At 48.1% G+C, this 18,831-nt stretch overlaps 1 protein-coding gene across 3 annotated transcripts in view; it reads right to left on the bottom strand.

Moving 5' to 3' along the window:
* Positions 1-14,399, bottom strand: part of LOC141083076 (receptor-interacting serine/threonine-protein kinase 4-like) — a 74,744-nt gene extending 60,345 nt beyond the window's left edge. For 2 of the 3 annotated variants that reach the window (XR_012230643.1, XM_073567247.1), the window contains exon 1: positions 14,207-14,397. Coding sequence is in view for 2 of the 3 variants with exons in the window: in XM_073567247.1 (XP_073423348.1) it covers positions 14,207-14,340 (134 nt within the window). In the remaining variant the exon portion in view is untranslated. Of the gene's footprint in view, positions 1-14,206 lie in introns of all 3 variants that reach the window. The other variant, XM_073567249.1, reaches the window with a different exon arrangement.
* Between the last annotated feature and the right edge of the window lie 4,432 nt (positions 14,400-18,831).

Here is an 18,831-nt window from a genome sequence, read left to right as displayed (position 1 = left end):
ATGGCATTACTATAATTCTGCCAGATTTGGAAGAGTACATGTCACAACAAAGAAAATTATGAAGGCATTGGTTTTGCAAAACGTTCCTCAGGAGTAATCGCACACCGGAGCTGCGTGTCCTGTCTCTGGATGACTTCTTGGACCCAACCAAGCAAATAGTTAAAGGTTTCTTGGGACATCCGGGTATAATCCGTAAATTTCTCCGGGTTTGCCTGTAGCTCACTGTAGAGGGTGTGGTACGCTCCACGGCTCTCCCGGATTTCAATAATGGGATGTATCCACAAACGCCGCTGCTGCCGTCTTCGTTGCCTCTCTCTCTCCCTTTGTTCATGGCAAGCAACTGCATAAGCCTGAGCCATCCTCATGTCCAGATCCATGTTTATCAAGGCAAATGCAAGCAAATGTGAAGAATTCAGCTGTAAACAGGGTCTATATAAAGAATTTCCATAAGACACGCCCACTGCTGTCCCATTGGTGGAGTGTGTTGCAAGAATTTTTCAAGGATTTTTTCTCCTGTGAAGTGACACCATTGCGCATAAAAAATGCAAACGCATGAAAAACGCTTACAAACGTATAAAAACGCTGCGATTTTTTGTCATAATGTGCACAATAATGCTACAAAAAAACACAGCGTTTACAAGCGCTTGCTTGCGCTTTTGACACGCGTTTCATGTGCGCTCGATACGCTGCGCAAAAAGGAGCAAGTGTGAAACTAGCCTAATGCACGCATCGTCTTTAGCTCCTATGGGAGCCACATGTGAGTTCCACCTCTCTCCCAATAAACACACAGACTGAACCACAAGTCCAGGTTAAGATATCACATGTACTAGTCACGTAATCATGATTTCTGCTTTGCAGTGTGGGTTCAGCATTATTCCCTGCTGGGATTTGTGCTGGACCCCGCTTATATGTCACAGCTTATGTCATTCTGTTCAGTATTGCTAATCCCCTGTTATATTAGTATCTTTTGCTTTGCTTCCAGTTCACACCAGAATGCTGATCTAGCGGGGGAGAGGTCATGTGGCCTCAGTGTTTTTGTATATCAGACGTGTTGGATTTTTTAGGGTTTTTGCGTGATTGCAAACAGTACCTTTTCTGTCCTGTCCTATCTAGACACTTTGGGCCCCATTATTTGCTCACTCTATTTTCTGCCTGCGTTTGTGCCTCATCTTGACTCACCGGCAATATATTTTTGGGGGCTTTCTATTCCTTTGGGGTTCTGCTCCGGGGCAGTTTAGCTTTCCCCTTTCTTGCTTTAGGCTTAGTTAACTCTTTGGCTGTCCGAGGCGTCTAGGGCATTGTAGGCACATCCCACGGCTAATGCTAGTTGTGTTGTTAGGGTTAGGGGTCTGCAATCCGCTAAGTTGCCAACCTTTCTGGTTTCCTGGTTGCTTAGCTAATGTCCCGTAATCCTCCTCGGTGACCGAATCATAACACACATCTTTTTAAAAGATACATGAAAACTTATTATTTTGTGATCAGTATTACCCAAGTGACCCTCAACCCTTATATTCGATATGCAGTCTGGCCTGTTGGTTAATATTAGGTCTAGCAGTGCCCCCCCTTTTGTTGGGTCCTAAACTAGTTGTGAAAGGTAACTATGAGAGATCATAGTTGTCAAAAACCTATTACCTGTGCTGGAACTGCAGGTTTCGGTTCCCCAATGTATTTTAGGGGAGTTGAAGTCCCCCATAATAATGCCTTCTTGAGTCGCTGATTCATCTATTTGCTTTACGAGGATATTCTCCATTGCTTCCATTATTTTTGGAGACTTATCAGAAACCCCTGTCAGTAATTTATTATTTTTTCCCCCTCCCCTTATCTCCACCCACAGGGACTCTACATTTTAGTTAGATTCACATAAATTATCACACAGGATGGGTTTTACATAGAAGCACACGCCTCCCCCTCGCTTATTTGTACGGTCATTTCTGAACAGACTATAGCCCTGTAAATTAACAGCCCAGTCATTGCTCTCGTCCAGCCATGTCTCAGATATCCCCACAATGTCATAATTATGTTCTAACAAAATTAATTCTAATTCCTCCATTTTGTTGGTGAGGCTTCTGGCATTAGTATAAATGCACTTTATGTATCTCTCATTACCTCTATGCTTCCCTAAAATCTTAACTGTTCTAACCCCACCTCCCATTTCATTATTTGTGCCCAGGTCACTATCTTCCCGTCCTATAAAATGTATACCCTCCCTCCCAATCCCAAGTTTAAGCACTCCTCTAACCTTCTAGCCATTTTCTCCCCCAACACAGCTGCACCCTCCCTATTGAGGTGCAGCCCGTCCCTAGAGTAGAACCTGTAGCCAACTGAGAAGTTGGCCCAGTTCTCCAGGAACCCAAACCCCTCCTTCCTACACCAATTCCTGAGCCACTTATTTATCTCCCTAATCTCCTGTTGCCTGTCTGGCGTGGCACAGGCAGTATTTCAGAGAATACCACCTTGGAGGTCCTTGCTTTAAGCTTGCGGCCTAATTTCCTGAAATCATCTTTAAGGACCTTCCACCTACCTCTAAATTTGTCATTTGTGCCAATGTGCACCATGCCCTGGATCATCACCAGCCCCTCATCGATGTGTCGGGACTCGAGCGCCAGGTAGGTAGAACACTGTTCAACGATCCTTGCCTTTGTGACATATTGCCCTATCTGTTCCCCTAATAATTGAGTCCCCCACTACCAGCACATGTCTGGCCTGCCCTGCTCTCCTATTTCCCCCCTTACTGGAGCAGACACTCCTCCGGCTTTCAGAGAACCTGCCTTGCAGCAGCACTACTACCCCCGTACTGACACTCCCCTGGGCTGCCAACTTAGCAAACTTATTGAGGTGTGCCAGATCAGGACTAGCCTCCCTGGCACTCTTCCCTCTACCCCCGACTACTGTCACCTAGCTAGCTGCCTCACTGTCCTGCAGCTCCATACTACCATCCTCCCCCACATCTATCCCATTGAGCATCTGCTCAGTGAGCAGAAGACTCCTTTCCATATTGTGTATGGATCTCAGTCTTGCCAGATGCACATTTAGATCCAGTATCTGGGCTTCCAAATGCACAACGTACTCACATCTCGCAGAGCAGTATGCACCGTCGACTGGCTGTTCAAGGATTGCATACATGTGGCAAGACGTACACTGGATGGCATTGTCAATAATGGAGCACATTTCCTAATGGGGATTGCACCAGACAGAAAAGCTAAGTAAAAAGAAATAAAAAGATTAATAAAATATAACAGCAATTCAGTAATAACTCCCTTGTCACCTCCCTGAATCCAAAGTCACTGAATCACAAGTCACACATTTACCACCGTTCGCACTTAAGCTTCGTTCACACTTGCCCAGGCAGAAGATTTAGGCTATGTGCACACGTCTGGAATTCCTGCGTATTTTATGCATTTTTGCCGCGTTTTTTCGCCGCAAAAACACGGCGTAAACACTGTGAAAACGCATAAAATAAGCAAGCCATTGTATTCAATGGCATTCCGCACATGCTGGGCTAATGCTGCGTATGCACATGTGACTATTTCCACCATGCGCAAAGTAAGCGGAAAATGTGCGGATGGTACCCAGGGTCTGGAGGAGAGATTATCCTCCAGGCTCTGGGTACCATATCCCGGTAAAAATAGAATTAAAATAAAAAATGGTGTTTTTCTCACATTCCGGCGTCCCACGCAGCGTCCCCAGGCCTCAGTGATGCTCCCGCCAACTCCCGTTCCCAGTAATACCTTGCGACAATGACCTTTGATGACGTAGCGGTCTCGCGAGACCGCTACGTCATCAAAGGTCATTGTCGCAAGGCATCGCTGGGAATGGGACTTGCCGAGAGCATCGCGCGAATCGGGAACGCTGCATGGGACGCCGGAAGGTGAGAAAAACACAATTTTTTTAAAATTATTTTAAACTTTATATCTTTTTATTACTGATGCTGCATAGGCAGCCTCAATAGTAAAAAGTTGGTCACACTAGTCAAACACTATGTTTGATAAGTGTGACCAGCCTGTCAATCAGTTTTCCAAGCGATGCTACAGATCGCTTGGAAAACGCTAGCATTCTGCAAGCTAATTACGCATGCAAAACGCTAGTTACAACGCGGGAAATACGCGGGAATTACGCATGCGGAATTCTAGCGTATTTCCCGCAGCAGGGAGTTGCCGAATTCCGTTGGAAATTTCTTGCATTGGAAAGCTTGAAATCCGCAAATATGAAAATTTTTGCGGATTTCAAGCACATTTGCTGCGGTTTTGTAAATCAAAACCGCAGCAAACGGGAAATGACATCATGGAAGGCGTTCCTGCCATCCCATGAGCATCCCATATTCCAGGAAGACTATATTGTCCCCTATTTTTTTTTTTAATTTTTGGCACATATATTGTTTGTCTATATATTTTTTTTTAATATTTGTCCCTATTTTTTTACTCCCCCTTATTTTTAAAAAATATTTTTTCCCTTATATTTTTTTTTTTGCCTGCCCCAACATTATTATTTTGTCCCTTTTTTATGTCCCCCTTTTTTATTTTATTTTTTTATTTGTCCCCAAAAATAAATTTTCTTGGTGGCCAGTGGTTACCTGTGTAAATAAATTTTACTGTCCCCGCCGATCGCCACCTAAAATAAAATAAAAAAAAAATTATAGCATATACTCACCTAGACACCTAATTCCCCGAAGCCCTGGTTCACCTGAAAAAAAAGTAAAATAACAAACCACAAAAGGTATCTACCCTCCGTAGAATCCATTTTAGTTGAGTGTCCCACGATGATCTAAACTTTAGAGCAGCCACATAACATGTGGCTGCTCTAAACTGCTGCCGCCGATACAATGAAAGGGGCCGTAAAGCTGCTCAGGTGAACTCGTTACGGACCCGAACGGTACAGCAGGGCCGTAAGTTAGGTCACCGAAGCAGCTCAAGTTCAATGCACTCAGGTGACCTCATTCGGAGGCTCACGATGCAGGGAGCGGACGTGTTCCCGGCAGTGTGAGCATGCAGCAGCCATGACAGCTGCAACATCTGCAGATGTGACAGCTGTCATGGGAGATCATCACAGGAACATGGACAGGTAAATATTTTATTTTAAGTTAATTAAGAATCAAATAAAATGGTGTCTTATTTCAAATAAAATATTTTTTTCTGGGTGTTGTGCCTTTTTTTTTAACTCTTTGTAGGTTAGTAATGGGGGTGTCTTATAGACGCCCCTCATTACTAACCTGGGCTTCATGGCGGCTGGCGCCACCATGAACCCCACCGCCATTACCCCCTGCCACCACACCAGGGCAGTGTGGAAGAGCGGGGCTAATCACCAGATTTGACGCACAAAAATGATGCACCAAATCTGGGGCGGCTGGGGGCTGACATTATAGCCTAGGGGGGCCTATAACCATAGCCCTTCTCTAGGCTATTAATATCAGGTCACAGCTGTTCGCTTAGCCTTTGCTGGCTACAATTTATAGGGGGACCCCACGTCATTTTTTGGGGTCTCCTTGTATAGTAGCCATAAAAGGCAAAGAGGCTAGCCTTTGCTGGCTTCAATTTGTAGGGGGACTCCACGTAATTTTTTAGGGGGTCCCCCTGTAAAATGTACGGAGTGGAGCCGCGCATATACGAAGTGTACGGAGCGGAGCCGCGTGTGTACAGAGCCAGGTGTGTATGAGGTGTACGGAGTGGAGCCGTGTGTGTACGAGGTGTGCAGAGCGGAGTCGTGTGTGTACTTGGTGTACAGAGCGGAGCTGCGTGTGTATGGGGTATGTGGAGCGGAGCCGTGTGTGTACGGAGTGGAGCCATGTGTGTACAGGATGTATGGAGCAGAGCCAAGTGTGTACGAGCCATACAAAGTAGGCTTTTCCCGCGGACACAGGAGTACACGGCGGAGAAATGAGGAGCACTTTAAAACTTGCACATGACGTTCCACTGGAAGTGATGCGCTGGAAGCTGACCGGAAATGAGGTAATTTCATAAGGAGATTGTGACGGAACCATGGAGGCACTTCAGGGAATGCTTCAGATCCATCACCATGTCCTCCTCCGACAGCGCGGACAGCGGGATCACCTTGGAATCGGGAATGCCGACAATGTGAGCGGATCATGATACACCGGGAGGCTTAGGAGGGCATTACAATGGGAGCTGGGCTGCTATAGTATCTTTATAGAATCTTTCTTTATTTCTCTCTCTGTTTCTTTCTCTGTTCTTTACGTCTCTCTCTCTCTGTTTCTTTCTTTCTCTGTTCTTTCTCTCTCTGTTTCTTTATCTCTCAGTTCTTTCTTTCGCTCTCTAATCTTTTTTTTCATTTCTCTCTCTGTTCATTCTTTCTTTCTCTTTCCCCTCTTTCTTTCCCTCTCTGTTCTTTCTTTCTTTTCTCTTTCTTTCTCTCTCTGTTCTTTCTTTCTCTCTATCACTTTGTTCTTTCTTTCCCCTCTTTCTTTCTCTCTGTTCTTTCTTTCTTTACTTCATTCTTTCTCTCTTCATTCTTTCCCCTCTTTCTCTCTCTGTTCTTTCTTTCCCCTCTTTCTTTCTCCGTTCTTTTTTTCTGTCCCCTTTCTTTCTCTCTGTTCTTCCTTTCTCTGTCTTCTTTCTTTCCCCTCTTTCTTTCTCTCTCTGTTCTTTCTTTCTTTTCTCTTTCTTTCTCTCTGTTCTTTCTTTCTCTCTATCACTCTGTTCTTTCTTTCCCCTCCTTCTTTCTCTCTGTTATTTCTTTATTTACTTCATTCTTTCTCTCTTATTTCTTTCCTCTCTTTCTCTCTCTGTTCTTTCTTTCTTTCCCCTCTTTCTTTCTCCATTCTTTTTTTCTGTCCCCTCTTTCTTTCTGTCTGTTCTTTTTTTTTTCTTTCCCCTCTTTCTTTCTCTCTGTTCTTTCTTTCCCCTTTCTTTCTCTCTTTCCCCTCTTTCTTTCTCTCTGGCCTTTCTTCTCACTCTCTGTTTTTTCTTTCTCTCTCGCTCTTTCTTATTGTTTTCTTTTTTTCTCTCTGTTTTCTTTATTTTCCTCAGTACCTATCACTGTGCCCACAGTACCAGTTACTGTGCCCATAATGCCAGCCACTGTGCCCTCAGTACCAGTGTGATCAGCAGTGCTAAAAGGGTGTGGTTGGGCGTGGACATGGGTGTGACTAGTTGTGAAATGGCTGTGGTTGGGGCATGCAGTGCAGTGTTCCTGACACATAGTGCTAAAAACTACACTTCCGTACACTTCTGTAGTCTTTTGTTACTCCTTTTTCCCCACTTTGGAGGTCGGAAACCGTGAGGTGGTTATAAGGGTAAGTGCACACGTTGCGGATTCGTGTGCGGAATTTTCCACGTGGAATCTGCTTTTTTGGCAGAATCCGCAGGTCAAAATCCGCACATTATTTATGCGGATTTCCTGCGGATTTATTGCAGATTTGGCCTGTGTTTTTACACCTGCGGATTCCTATAATGGAATGGGTATAAAAACGCTGTGGAATCCACACAAAGAATTGACATGCTGAGGAAAATAAACCGCAGCGTTTCCGTGTGGATTTTTCCGCAGCATTTGTTTTTTACCATAGAATAGCATTGTACTGTTAATCCGCAACATGTGCATATACCCTTAAAAGTAACATGTCCATTTGTCAGGCAGATGCCAATAGGAATTCACTTGCTAATTATAATTTGAATACTAAAAGAAGACAATGGTGACGACGAATGACACCAAATCACCCAGCGAAGCCGCTTGAGGAAAAAGGACAGCCGGTTTTTTCCTGAAATGGCATCATCTAGGGAAACTTCGGTGGGTGTGGTGGCATCTTAAAAATGTTTTGTGCACAAACCCTAAGGAGGGTAAAAAACTGTAGATAAGTTTAGATTAACTGACACTTGTTAACAGCATCACTTTCTCTATAAAGTAATATAGGGACTTCCAATTTATTGCAAAGTGTTTCCAAACTGAAGTGACCAATTTGTAGATTTAAAGGGGACTTTTCACTTGCCATAAATATGTAATTTTTTAACTGTTGGGAATGCTACTGTTCTCCTGATTCCGGCATTGTTTTTCTGAGCCTCTCCGTTCCTGAGATATGGCACCCTCTTCCCTGTATACAAATGTAGAATTTGCAGTGAAGGGAAAGTGGTTCGAATTCGAAACTCTTCCCTGTTGGTGTCTTCTGGACAACCAGCTCCAATTGGCTAACAGGACTACCTTTATATGCCTGGAAAAGAGGGCTATCTCTCAGGTACACAGAGTCCTAATTCAAAAGAACACTGGCATTCACAGCTGGTATAAAATAACATATTTAAGGCTGCCATTTCTTCCCTAACAGTTTGGAAACATTTTGCCATACATCTGCGATTTAGCCCTGCGGTTTCACACTTCTACAATGGAGGAGATGTGAAACCGCAGCGGATTCCGCACAAACAATTGACATGCTATGGATTATAACCCGCAGCAAATCCGCACGGAAAAATCCGTAGCATGTGCACAGCGTTTTTGATTTTACCATTGGAAACAATGATACTGTACAACGCAGCAGAATCCACATCGTGTGCACACAGCCTTACTTTTTAGAGAAAGTGATACTGTCAGAAGGTGTGGGTTATATCAGGAAAAAAATCTGATATACTTTTGGTAACAGGTCCTCTTTAAGAGGTATATTTCGGTCAATATTTAGAACAATTTTTGATTTTGTGTCTACCCCCGCTTTAACCCCTTAGTGACCAAGCAAATTTTGACTTAAATGACCTGGCCAAATTTTTCAATATTAGCCAGTGCCATTTTATTAAGTAATACCTCTGGAACACTTCAACGGATCTCACTGATTCTGAAAATGTTTTCTCGTGACCTATTGTACTTCTTGAAAGTGGAATTTTTTTCTCGTTGACTTGCGTTTCTTTCAAAAACATCGGAATTTTGGCAAAAATTTTGAAGAAAAATGCAATTTTCAAATTTTCAATCTTTAGATTCTTATACCAGTTAGTCATGCTGTAAAAAATATATAATTAATAACATTTTCCATATTTCTACTTTACATCTGCATCATTTTTTTTTATAGAATTTGATAATTTTATGTCATCATTTTGAATATGTCGTCATTAATGTTGAGAGCATGTGCTCGCTGATCGAGTTTGCATTGAGTGCTCATGTACGCACCGAGTATCGCGGGTACTCGAGTGACATACTTGAGTCCCCACCCTGCATATTTAGTGGCTGTTAGACAGCCAAAATACATGCGGGATTATAGCAGGCAATCCACGCATATTGTTTGGGTGTCTAAGGCTACTATCAGACTTACGTTAGGGGGCGCAGCGCAGGGCCGCCGCTAAGTTCCGCCCCCAGCCGCGCCTCCTCCGGTCAGCTCCTCCTATGTGCGCATGACGCTGCATGTGACCGGCGCACCCTATATTTAGCGTTGGGTACGCTGGCCATGCGCTGGTATGTTTTTGCCGGCGCATGCGCCCTTTTTGCCCATGCGCCATAGGAGGAGCTGACCGGAGGAGGCGGAGTCGGGGGCGGAGCTTAGCGGCAGCCCTGCACTGCGCCTCCTAACGCAAGTCTGAAAGTAGCCTAGCAGCTGCAAAACATGTGGGGATTAGAGCATGCCACTTGATCGAGCACCAGCAACATCCGAAGCAAACTTGAGTAGCGAGCACATGCACACAGCAGAAGTCATATCGCAATTTTTTTTTAACTTTTGAAAAACACCTATCCCCAACCTTAAGCTCAATCCTAAGCCCAACCCTAACTTTAACCCCCTAGTGATGGAGCTAAGTTTGGTCTGAAAGCGAAACTTTCAGCAGGATTTTGCTAAATAAACTACAGACAGTGTTAGGTTGGCGCTGTTATACTACCGTATTTTTCGCTTTGTAAGACGCACTTTTTTTCCCCCAAATTTGGGGGGAAAATAGGGGTGCGTCTTACAATGCAAACATACGTTTTTTTGTGCTGCCGCTGCGGGTGTCCGATACTTGCCGCCACCGCGCTGGGTCCTCCGGGTGCTGCCGCCGCCGCGCTGGGTTTCCAGGAAGCAAGCCACCGCACAGGCATGGATGGAACGGCAGAGCCTCCCACGCAGCACGGGACAGAGCCCGACGGCGGCGGCAGCACCCGAGGGACCCAGCGCGGCGGCGGCAGCACCCGAGGGACCCAGCGCGGCGGCACCCGGAGGACCCAGCGCGGTGGCGGCAGCACCAGGTACAGAGTGGGCGACAGCACCCCGGGGACAGACCGGTAAGCAATAAGACGCCTGGATTATAAGAAGCACCACCATTTTATTAAAAAAACATTTTTTCCTATTTTTCTCCTCAAAATTTGGGGTGCGTCTTATAATCCGGAGCGTCTTATAAAGCGAAAAATACGGTAATTAAAATGATGCCGGGGTGAAGAAATCAGTCATGTTGTTGTTGTTTCTCTGTATTAAGGCTATGTGCCCACGTTGCGTGTTAAAACGCACACTAAAAACCGGACTCCTTCCCAGAAATCGCATGTTTTTTTCCGTGCGATTTCACCGCGATTCTGCCGCGATTTTCTCAAGCACTTTCCAAGCGATTTGAAGCATCGCTTGGAAAGTGATTGACAGGTTGGTCACACTCGTCAAACATAGTGTTTGACAAGTGTGACCAGTTTTTTACTATTGAGGCCGCCTATGCGGCCTCAATAGTAAAAGATAAAATGTTAAAAATGATAAAAAAATAAAAAAATCGGGGTATATTTACCTTCCGACGTCCCGCGCTGCCATCCCGGGCCTCAGCGTTCCCAGTAATGCCGTGCGAGACCTGTGATGACTTTGGTCTCGCTTTACTATAGCGATCTCTCGAGACCGTAGAGTCACGCGAGACTACGTCATCACAGGACCTTGCCGCAATGCATTACTGGGAACGCTTAGGCCGGGAATGCAGCGCGGGACGTCGGAAGGTAAATATACCCCGATTTTTTATTTTTTATTCTTTTTTTTACAGGGGGATGGTACCCAGGGCCTGGAGGACAGTCTCCTCTCCTCCACACCGTGGGTACCAACCGCACATGAGACGCTTAACTTCCCGCATGGTGGGCATAGCCACATGCGGGAAGTAAGCGATTCTCATGCATTCCTATGGGTGCGGAATCGCGGCAATTCTTTGCGATTCCGCACAAAAGAATGACCATGCTGCAATTTTTTCCGCGATGCGTTTCCGCCGCGGAAAAAAGAGCAGCATTAGCACAGCATGTGCGGAATGCCATAGGAATGCATGGGGTGCATCATGTACACGATTTTTAAACGTTTTCGCGCCAAAAATGCTTAAAAATCGCATCGTGGGCACACAGCCTTATAGTTTTCAGTTAATGAGATTCTTGTGCTCTGGAGCAGTCTGTGAGCGGGGCTTTAATTGGTGCTCTGTTCACTTATTCATCCTTATGGGCTTATGACAGGTCACTGATCCTTCAGTGACCTGCCTATTTTACATACTGCACATAATAGTCTTTGGCTTTGAAAAAAATAATGTAACTTCAGCAAAATGGCGCCGATGGGGGTGCATGTGCAGTAGCATCTATCGCTTGCCCTTAGATGCTACTGGGCAAACGTCACTGCCATTTTGCTACAGCTAATCTTTTTTTCCTCCAACAAAAAGGCGGGAAAAAAATTGGCCCTGATGTACCTAAACAGTGGAAATCCCTAACAAGTGACCCCATTTTGGAAACCAGAGGCAGCAGGAGAAAACAGACAATACAATTTGTTGTCCAATTTCTCCTGAGTACGCTGATACCCCTTAAGTGGGAAAAAACTACTGTTTGGGCGCATGGCATGGATCAGAAGGGAAGGAGCGTTTTTTGACTTTTTGAATGCAAAATGTGCTGGAATCATGAGTGGACGCCATGCTGCATTTGGAGAAGGCCTGATGTGCCTAAACAGCGGAAACCCACCACAAGTGACCTCATTTTGGAAACTAGACCTGTCAAGGAATGTATCTAGATTTGTGGTGAGCACCTTGAACCCACAGGTCCTTCACAAAAGAGTATAACGTTGAACTGTGAAAATGAAAAAATATTTTGGCTGTCTTATACTGTACATAAATGTGATTTGCAACCATTCAACATATGATTAGTTATGCAGATTCTCATCATGTCGCTGCATTGTTACTGTATTGCTCTTAGTAGTGGAATAATCTTTTTCTCCCTGAATACTACAAATTACAACCTGTTCTCTCTCACATTATCTAATAGCTCAGTGTGTTATTAGGTTGGTTCCCAAGCAAAAGTCGCAGGTTTGAATCGAGGAGCAGCATGAAGACAATTTCCCAAGGAAACAGAAACCGCATCATCCAGCTTATCAATTGTGTTCTCTTGGCTGAGACCCCAGAGATTTTTGGACTCTCGGGGTGCTATAGACTTATTCCCGATTGGGAATAAGGCCCTTTAGTGGCCGCCTTTTTAATAAGTATCGATTGTCATTAAGAGGTTAATGGATTGTCTATTGAGGACAACCCATGGCCATGTGCCCAAATGAGACATATGAATGCAATACAAGGAGATCCCATGCTCGGGACCTTACGTAACCCAGAAAAAGCTGTTAGACCACAGGTCCATGGTAACTTTTATTTATCACACAGCCTCAATATGTCACAATTTGCCGTGACTTACTTCCCAAAAGACCTGACCACCGTGTGACCAAGAGACACCATCGGAAACCTAGATTCAAGGAAAGGGTTTGTCTTGATTGGACAATACTTTAAAAGGGAACCTGCCACCAGGTTTGGCCAACATAAGATACGGCCACTACCTTTTAGGACTTATCTACAGCATTCTGTAATGCTGTAGATAAGCCCCTGGTCCGACCTGAAAGATAAGAAAAATAAGCTTTATTATACTCACACAGGAGTGGTCCGGTCCGATGGGTGTCGCAGGTCTGGGTCCAGCGCCTCCCATTTTCTTATGATTGACGCCCTCCTGCTTGAACCATGGCTTCCCGCCATAGCGCTCCTGTGCAGGCGTACTTCTCTGCCCTGTTGAGGGCAGACCAAAGTACTGCAATGCGCAGGCAATGGGTCTCTCTGACCTTTCCCAACGCCTGCGCACTGCAGTACTTTGGTCTGCCCTCAACATGGCAGATCAGTACGCCTGCGCAGGAGTACGATGCCGAGGAGCCATGATTCAAGCACGAGGGTGGTGATCATAAGAAAATGGGAGGCGCCGGACCCGGACCTGCGACACCCATCGGACCGGACCACTCCTGTGTGAGTATAATAAAACTTATTTTTCTTATCTTTCAGGTCAGATCGGGGGCTTATCTACAGCATTATAGAATGCTGTAGATAATAAGCCCTGAAAGGCAGTGGTCGCATCTTATATCGGCCAAACCTGGTGACATGTTCACTTTAAAGGGTTATTACTCCATGGATTGGGATAGCTCATTGATAGTTTGGGGTCTGACTCCTGGGAACCCCACAGAAGGCTGGGAAATAGTGATGGGTCATTGGTGACCGATCCAGCACAGTTGGCTCCTTTCTCTGAGCACTGGGAGCTGGCAGAGCAGTGAGAGTCCCTAGTGTTTCTAAATGACCCTTATGACCTGGCAGTGGATGCGCCAACCCAACCTAAACCAAGATCTGCCATTGGCTAGCTACAGGTGGGCGGTTTCTACTGCATCGGGATCCAAAAACGCGGAGAAAAATGATCCAGGTCACCAAAAAGAGTCAGATTGGCCATGACTACCAGGAAACATGCTCCGCAGGGCCGGTCCTGAGCACGTGACCTCCATGAGACAGTCAGACAAAGCCGCGCACATCGCTCCTCCAGTCGGAGCAGTTTCGTAGCCCCTCCGCTCCTCTGAAGATGGGGTAGAGCCCCCGTTCTCGGGATGGCAGGGATATTTAGATTGTGAGCCCCATCAGGGACAGTGATGATGATGTGTGCAAACTGTAAAGCGCTGCGGAATATGTTAGAGCTATATAAAAATAAAGATTATTATTATAGACAATAACTTACTATACTGGGAAATAACCCTTTAAAGTGATGGATTGAGGGGACTCAGAGACCACCAAAGCACGAGACACCAGTGCGCATCTTCGTCTGACAGGTGTAAAAAGAGAATGGAGGAGACGAAGATAAAGGATTCATACATGTACCAAAGACCTGAAAAAAAAAAACTTTAAAGCGAAGCTATAGTCTATGGTCTGTCCTCCTTCAAGGGGGAGGTAATAATATAGCACCGGCCACTGTGACTACTGCAGGAGAGTGCGGCCACGTGACCCCCAAACTCCGCCCACCCGCCACCGCCTGGCTGACTCACAAGTCGTCTCTCAGTGTGTTCTTCAGGGCAATGTCCATCCCCAGCTTCGTGCTGCGCCCCCTGTAGACCACCCCGAAGCCGCCGTAGCCCACCAGCTCCAGCTGGGTCAGGTCCCCAGGCGGCAGCGGCTGCATCGTCCTGCGGGGCTGCGTTGTGACGGCAGGGGCAGGCTGGGAAACCCCGTGTACAGGCCCTGTAGGGGGAAGGACGTAGACTGACGTGTCACAATCACCCTGACCGAGCTACTGCCATACATTATTGAGAGAGAGGTCACTGACGTCGCAAAATGGTTTCTGCCAGGAAAAAATAGTCAATTTCAGTCATGTCGGGCAGGAAGAGTATTTGGTCACCATTTTTGCTGCAACAGTCTATCCGTGTATGTGACACAGACAGCCAGAGTATTAGGGAGCATGATGTGTGTCAGATGCCGGCATACTAATGTTCACGACTTGTGTCAGACGCCAGCATACTATGGGACACGATATATGTCAGACGCCGGCGTACTAGGGAACACGACGTGTGTCAGACACTGGCATACTAGGGGACAGGACGTGTGTCCGACACCAGCGTATTAGGGAACACGACGTGTGTCAGACACTGGCATACTAGGGAACACGACGTGTGTCCGACACCAGCGTACTAGGGAACACGACGTGTGTCAGACACTGGCATACTAGGGAACACGACGTGTGTCCGACACCAGCGTACTAGGGAACACGACGTGTGTCAGACACTGGCATACTAGGGAACACGACGTGTGTCCGACACCAGCGTACTAGGGAACACGACGTGTGTCAGACACTGGCATACTAGGGAACACGACGTGTGTCCGACACCAGCGTACTAGGGAACACGACGTGTGTCAGACACTGGCATACTAGGGAACACGACGTGTGTCTGACACCAGCGTATTAGGGGACACGACGTGTGTCAGACACTGGCATACTAGGGGACAGGACGTGTGTCCGACACCAGCGTATTAGGGGACACGACGTGTGTCAGACACTGGCATACTAGGGAACACGACGTGTGTCCGACACCAGCGTATTAGGGGACACGACGTGTGTCAGACACTGGCATACTAGGGAACACGACGTGTGTCCGACACCAGCGTATTAGGGGACACGAGGTGTGTCAGACACTGGCATACTAGGGAACACGACGTGTGTCCGACACCAGCGTATTAGGGGACACGACGTGTGTCAGACACTGGCATACTAGGGGACAGGACGTGTGTCCGACACCAGCGTATTAGGGGACACGACGTGTGTCAGACACTGGCATACTAGGGAACACGACGTGTGTCCGACACCAGCGTATTAGGGGACACGACGTGTGTCAGACACTGGCATACTAGGGAACACGACGTGTGTCCGACACCAGCGTATTAGGGGACACGACGTGTGTCAGACACTGGCATACTAGGGAACACGACGTGTGTCCGACACCAGCGTATTAGGGGACACGACGTGTGTCAGACACTGGCATACTAGGGGACAGGACGTGTGTCCGACACCAGCGTATTAGGGGACACGACGTGTGTCAGACACTGGCATACTAGGGGACAGGACGTGTGTCCGACACCAGCGTATTAGGGGACACGACGTGTGTCAGACACTGGCATACTAGGGGACAGGACGTGTGTCCGACACCAGCGTATTAGGGGACACGACGTGTGTCAGACACTGGCATACTAGGGGACAGGACGTGTGTCCGACACCAGCGTATTAGGGAACACGACGTGTGTCCGACACCAGCGTATTAGGGGACACGACGTGTGTCAGACACTGGCATGCTAGGGGACAGGACGTGTGTCCGACACCAGCGTATTAGGGGACACGACGTGTGTCAGACACTGGCATACTAGGGGACAGGACGTGTGTCCGACACCAGCGTATTAGGGGACACGACGTGTGTCAGACACTGGCGTACTAGGGAACACGACGTGTGTCCGACACCAGCGTATTAGGGGACACGACGTGTGTCAGACACTGGCATACTAGGGAACACGACGTGTGTCCGACACCAGCGTATTAGGGGACACGACGTGTGTCAGACACTGGCATACTAGGGAACACGACGTGTGTCCGACACCAGCGTATTAGGGGACACGACGTGTGTCAGACACTGGCATACTAGGGGACAGGACGTGTGTCCGACACCAGCGTATTAGGGGACACGACGTGTGTCAGACACTGGCATACTAGGGAACACGACGTGTGTCCGACACCAGCGTATTAGGGGACACGACGTGTGTCAGACACTGGCATACTAGGGAACACGACGTGTGTCCGACACCAGCGTATTAGGGGACACGACGTGTGTCAGACACTGGCATACTAGGGAACACGACGTGTGTCCGACACCAGCGTATTAGGGGACACGACGTGTGTCAGACACTGGCATACTAGGGGACAGGACGTGTGTCCGACACAAGCGTATTAGGGGACACGACGTGTGTCAGACACTGGCATACTAGGGGACAGGACGTGTGTCCGACACCAGCGTATTAGGGGACACGACGTGTGTCAGACACTGGCATACTAGAGGACAGGACGTGTGTCCGACACCAGCGTATTAGGGGACACGACGTGTGTCAGACACTGGCATACTAGGGGACAGGACGTGTGTCCGACACCAGCGGACACCAGCGTATTAGGGGACACGACGTGTGTCAGACACTGGCATGCTAGGGGACAGGACGTGTGTCCGACACCAGCGTATTAGGGGACACGACGTGTGTCAGACACTGGCATACTAGGGGACAGGACGTGTGTCCGACACCAGCGTATTAGGGGACACGACGTGTGTCAGACACTGGCATACTAGGGGACAGGACGTGTGTCCGACACCAGCGTATTAGGGGACACGACGTGTGTCAGACACTGGCATACTAGGGAACACGACGTGTGTCCGACACCAGCGTATTAGGGGACACGACGTGTGTCAGACACTGGCATACTAGGGGACAGGACGTGTGTCCGACACCAGCGTATTAGGGGACACGACGTGTGTCAGACACTGGCATACTAGGGGACAGGACGTGTGTCCGACACCAGCGTATTAGGGGACACGACGTGTGTCAGACACTGGCATACTAGGGAACACGACGTGTGTCCGACACCAGCGTATTAGGGGACACGACGTGTGTCAGACACTGGCATACTAGGGAACACGACGTGTGTCCGACACCAGCGTATTAGGGGACACGAGGTGTGTCAGACACTGGCATACTAGGGAACACGACGTGTGTCCGACACCAGCGTATTAGGGGACACGACGTGTGTCAGACACTGGCATACTAGGGGACAGGACGTGTGTCCGACACCAGCGTATTAGGGGACACGACGTGTGTCAGACACTGGCATACTAGGGAACACGACGTGTGTCCGACACCAGCGTATTAGGGGACACGACGTGTGTCAGACACTGGCATACTAGGGAACACGACGTGTGTCCGACACCAGCGTATTAGGGGACACGACGTGTGTCAGACACTGGCATACTAGGGAACACGACGTGTGTCCGACACCAGCGTATTAGGGGACACGACGTGTGTCAGACACTGGCATACTAGGGGACAGGACGTGTGTCCGACACCAGCGTATTAGGGGACACGACGTGTGTCAGACACTGGCATACTAGGGGACAGGACGTGTGTCCGACACCAGCGTATTAGGGGACACGACGTGTGTCAGACACTGGCATACTAGGGGACAGGACGTGTGTCCGACACCAGCGTATTAGGGGACACGACGTGTGTCAGACACTGGCATACTAGGGGACAGGACGTGTGTCCGACACCAGCGTATTAGGGAACACGACGTGTGTCCGACACCAGCGTATTAGGGGACACGACGTGTGTCAGACACTGGCATGCTAGGGGACAGGACGTGTGTCCGACACCAGCGTATTAGGGGACACGACGTGTGTCAGACACTGGCATACTAGGGGACAGGACGTGTGTCCGACACCAGCGTATTAGGGGACACGACGTGTGTCAGACACTGGCGTACTAGGGAACACGACGTGTGTCCGACACCAGCGTATTAGGGGACACGACGTGTGTCAGACACTGGCATACTAGGGAACACGACGTGTGTCCGACACCAGCGTATTAGGGGACACGACGTGTGTCAGACACTGGCATACTAGGGAACACGACGTGTGTCCGACACCAGCGTATTAGGGGACACGACGTGTGTCAGACACTGGCATACTAGGGGACAGGACGTGTGTCCGACACCAGCGTATTAGGGGACACGACGTGTGTCAGACACTGGCATACTAGGGAACACGACGTGTGTCCGACACCAGCGTATTAGGGGACACGACGTGTGTCAGACACTGGCATACTAGGGAACACGACGTGTGTCCGACACCAGCGTATTAGGGGACACGACGTGTGTCAGACACTGGCATACTAGGGAACACGACGTGTGTCCGACACCAGCGTATTAGGGGACACGACGTGTGTCAGACACTGGCATACTAGGGGACAGGACGTGTGTCCGACACAAGCGTATTAGGGGACACGACGTGTGTCAGACACTGGCATACTAGGGGACAGGACGTGTGTCCGACACCAGCGTATTAGGGGACACGACGTGTGTCAGACACTGGCA

This window comes from Dendrobates tinctorius, unplaced genomic scaffold (assembly GCF_039654945.1).
Source record: "Dendrobates tinctorius isolate UK_male_01 unplaced genomic scaffold, ASM3965494v1 ptg000019l, whole genome shotgun sequence".
NCBI lineage: Eukaryota > Metazoa > Chordata > Amphibia > Anura > Dendrobatidae > Dendrobates > Dendrobates tinctorius.
The sequence above is the reverse complement of the archived record's forward strand: the minus strand, read 5'-3'. Positions and strand labels throughout refer to the sequence as shown.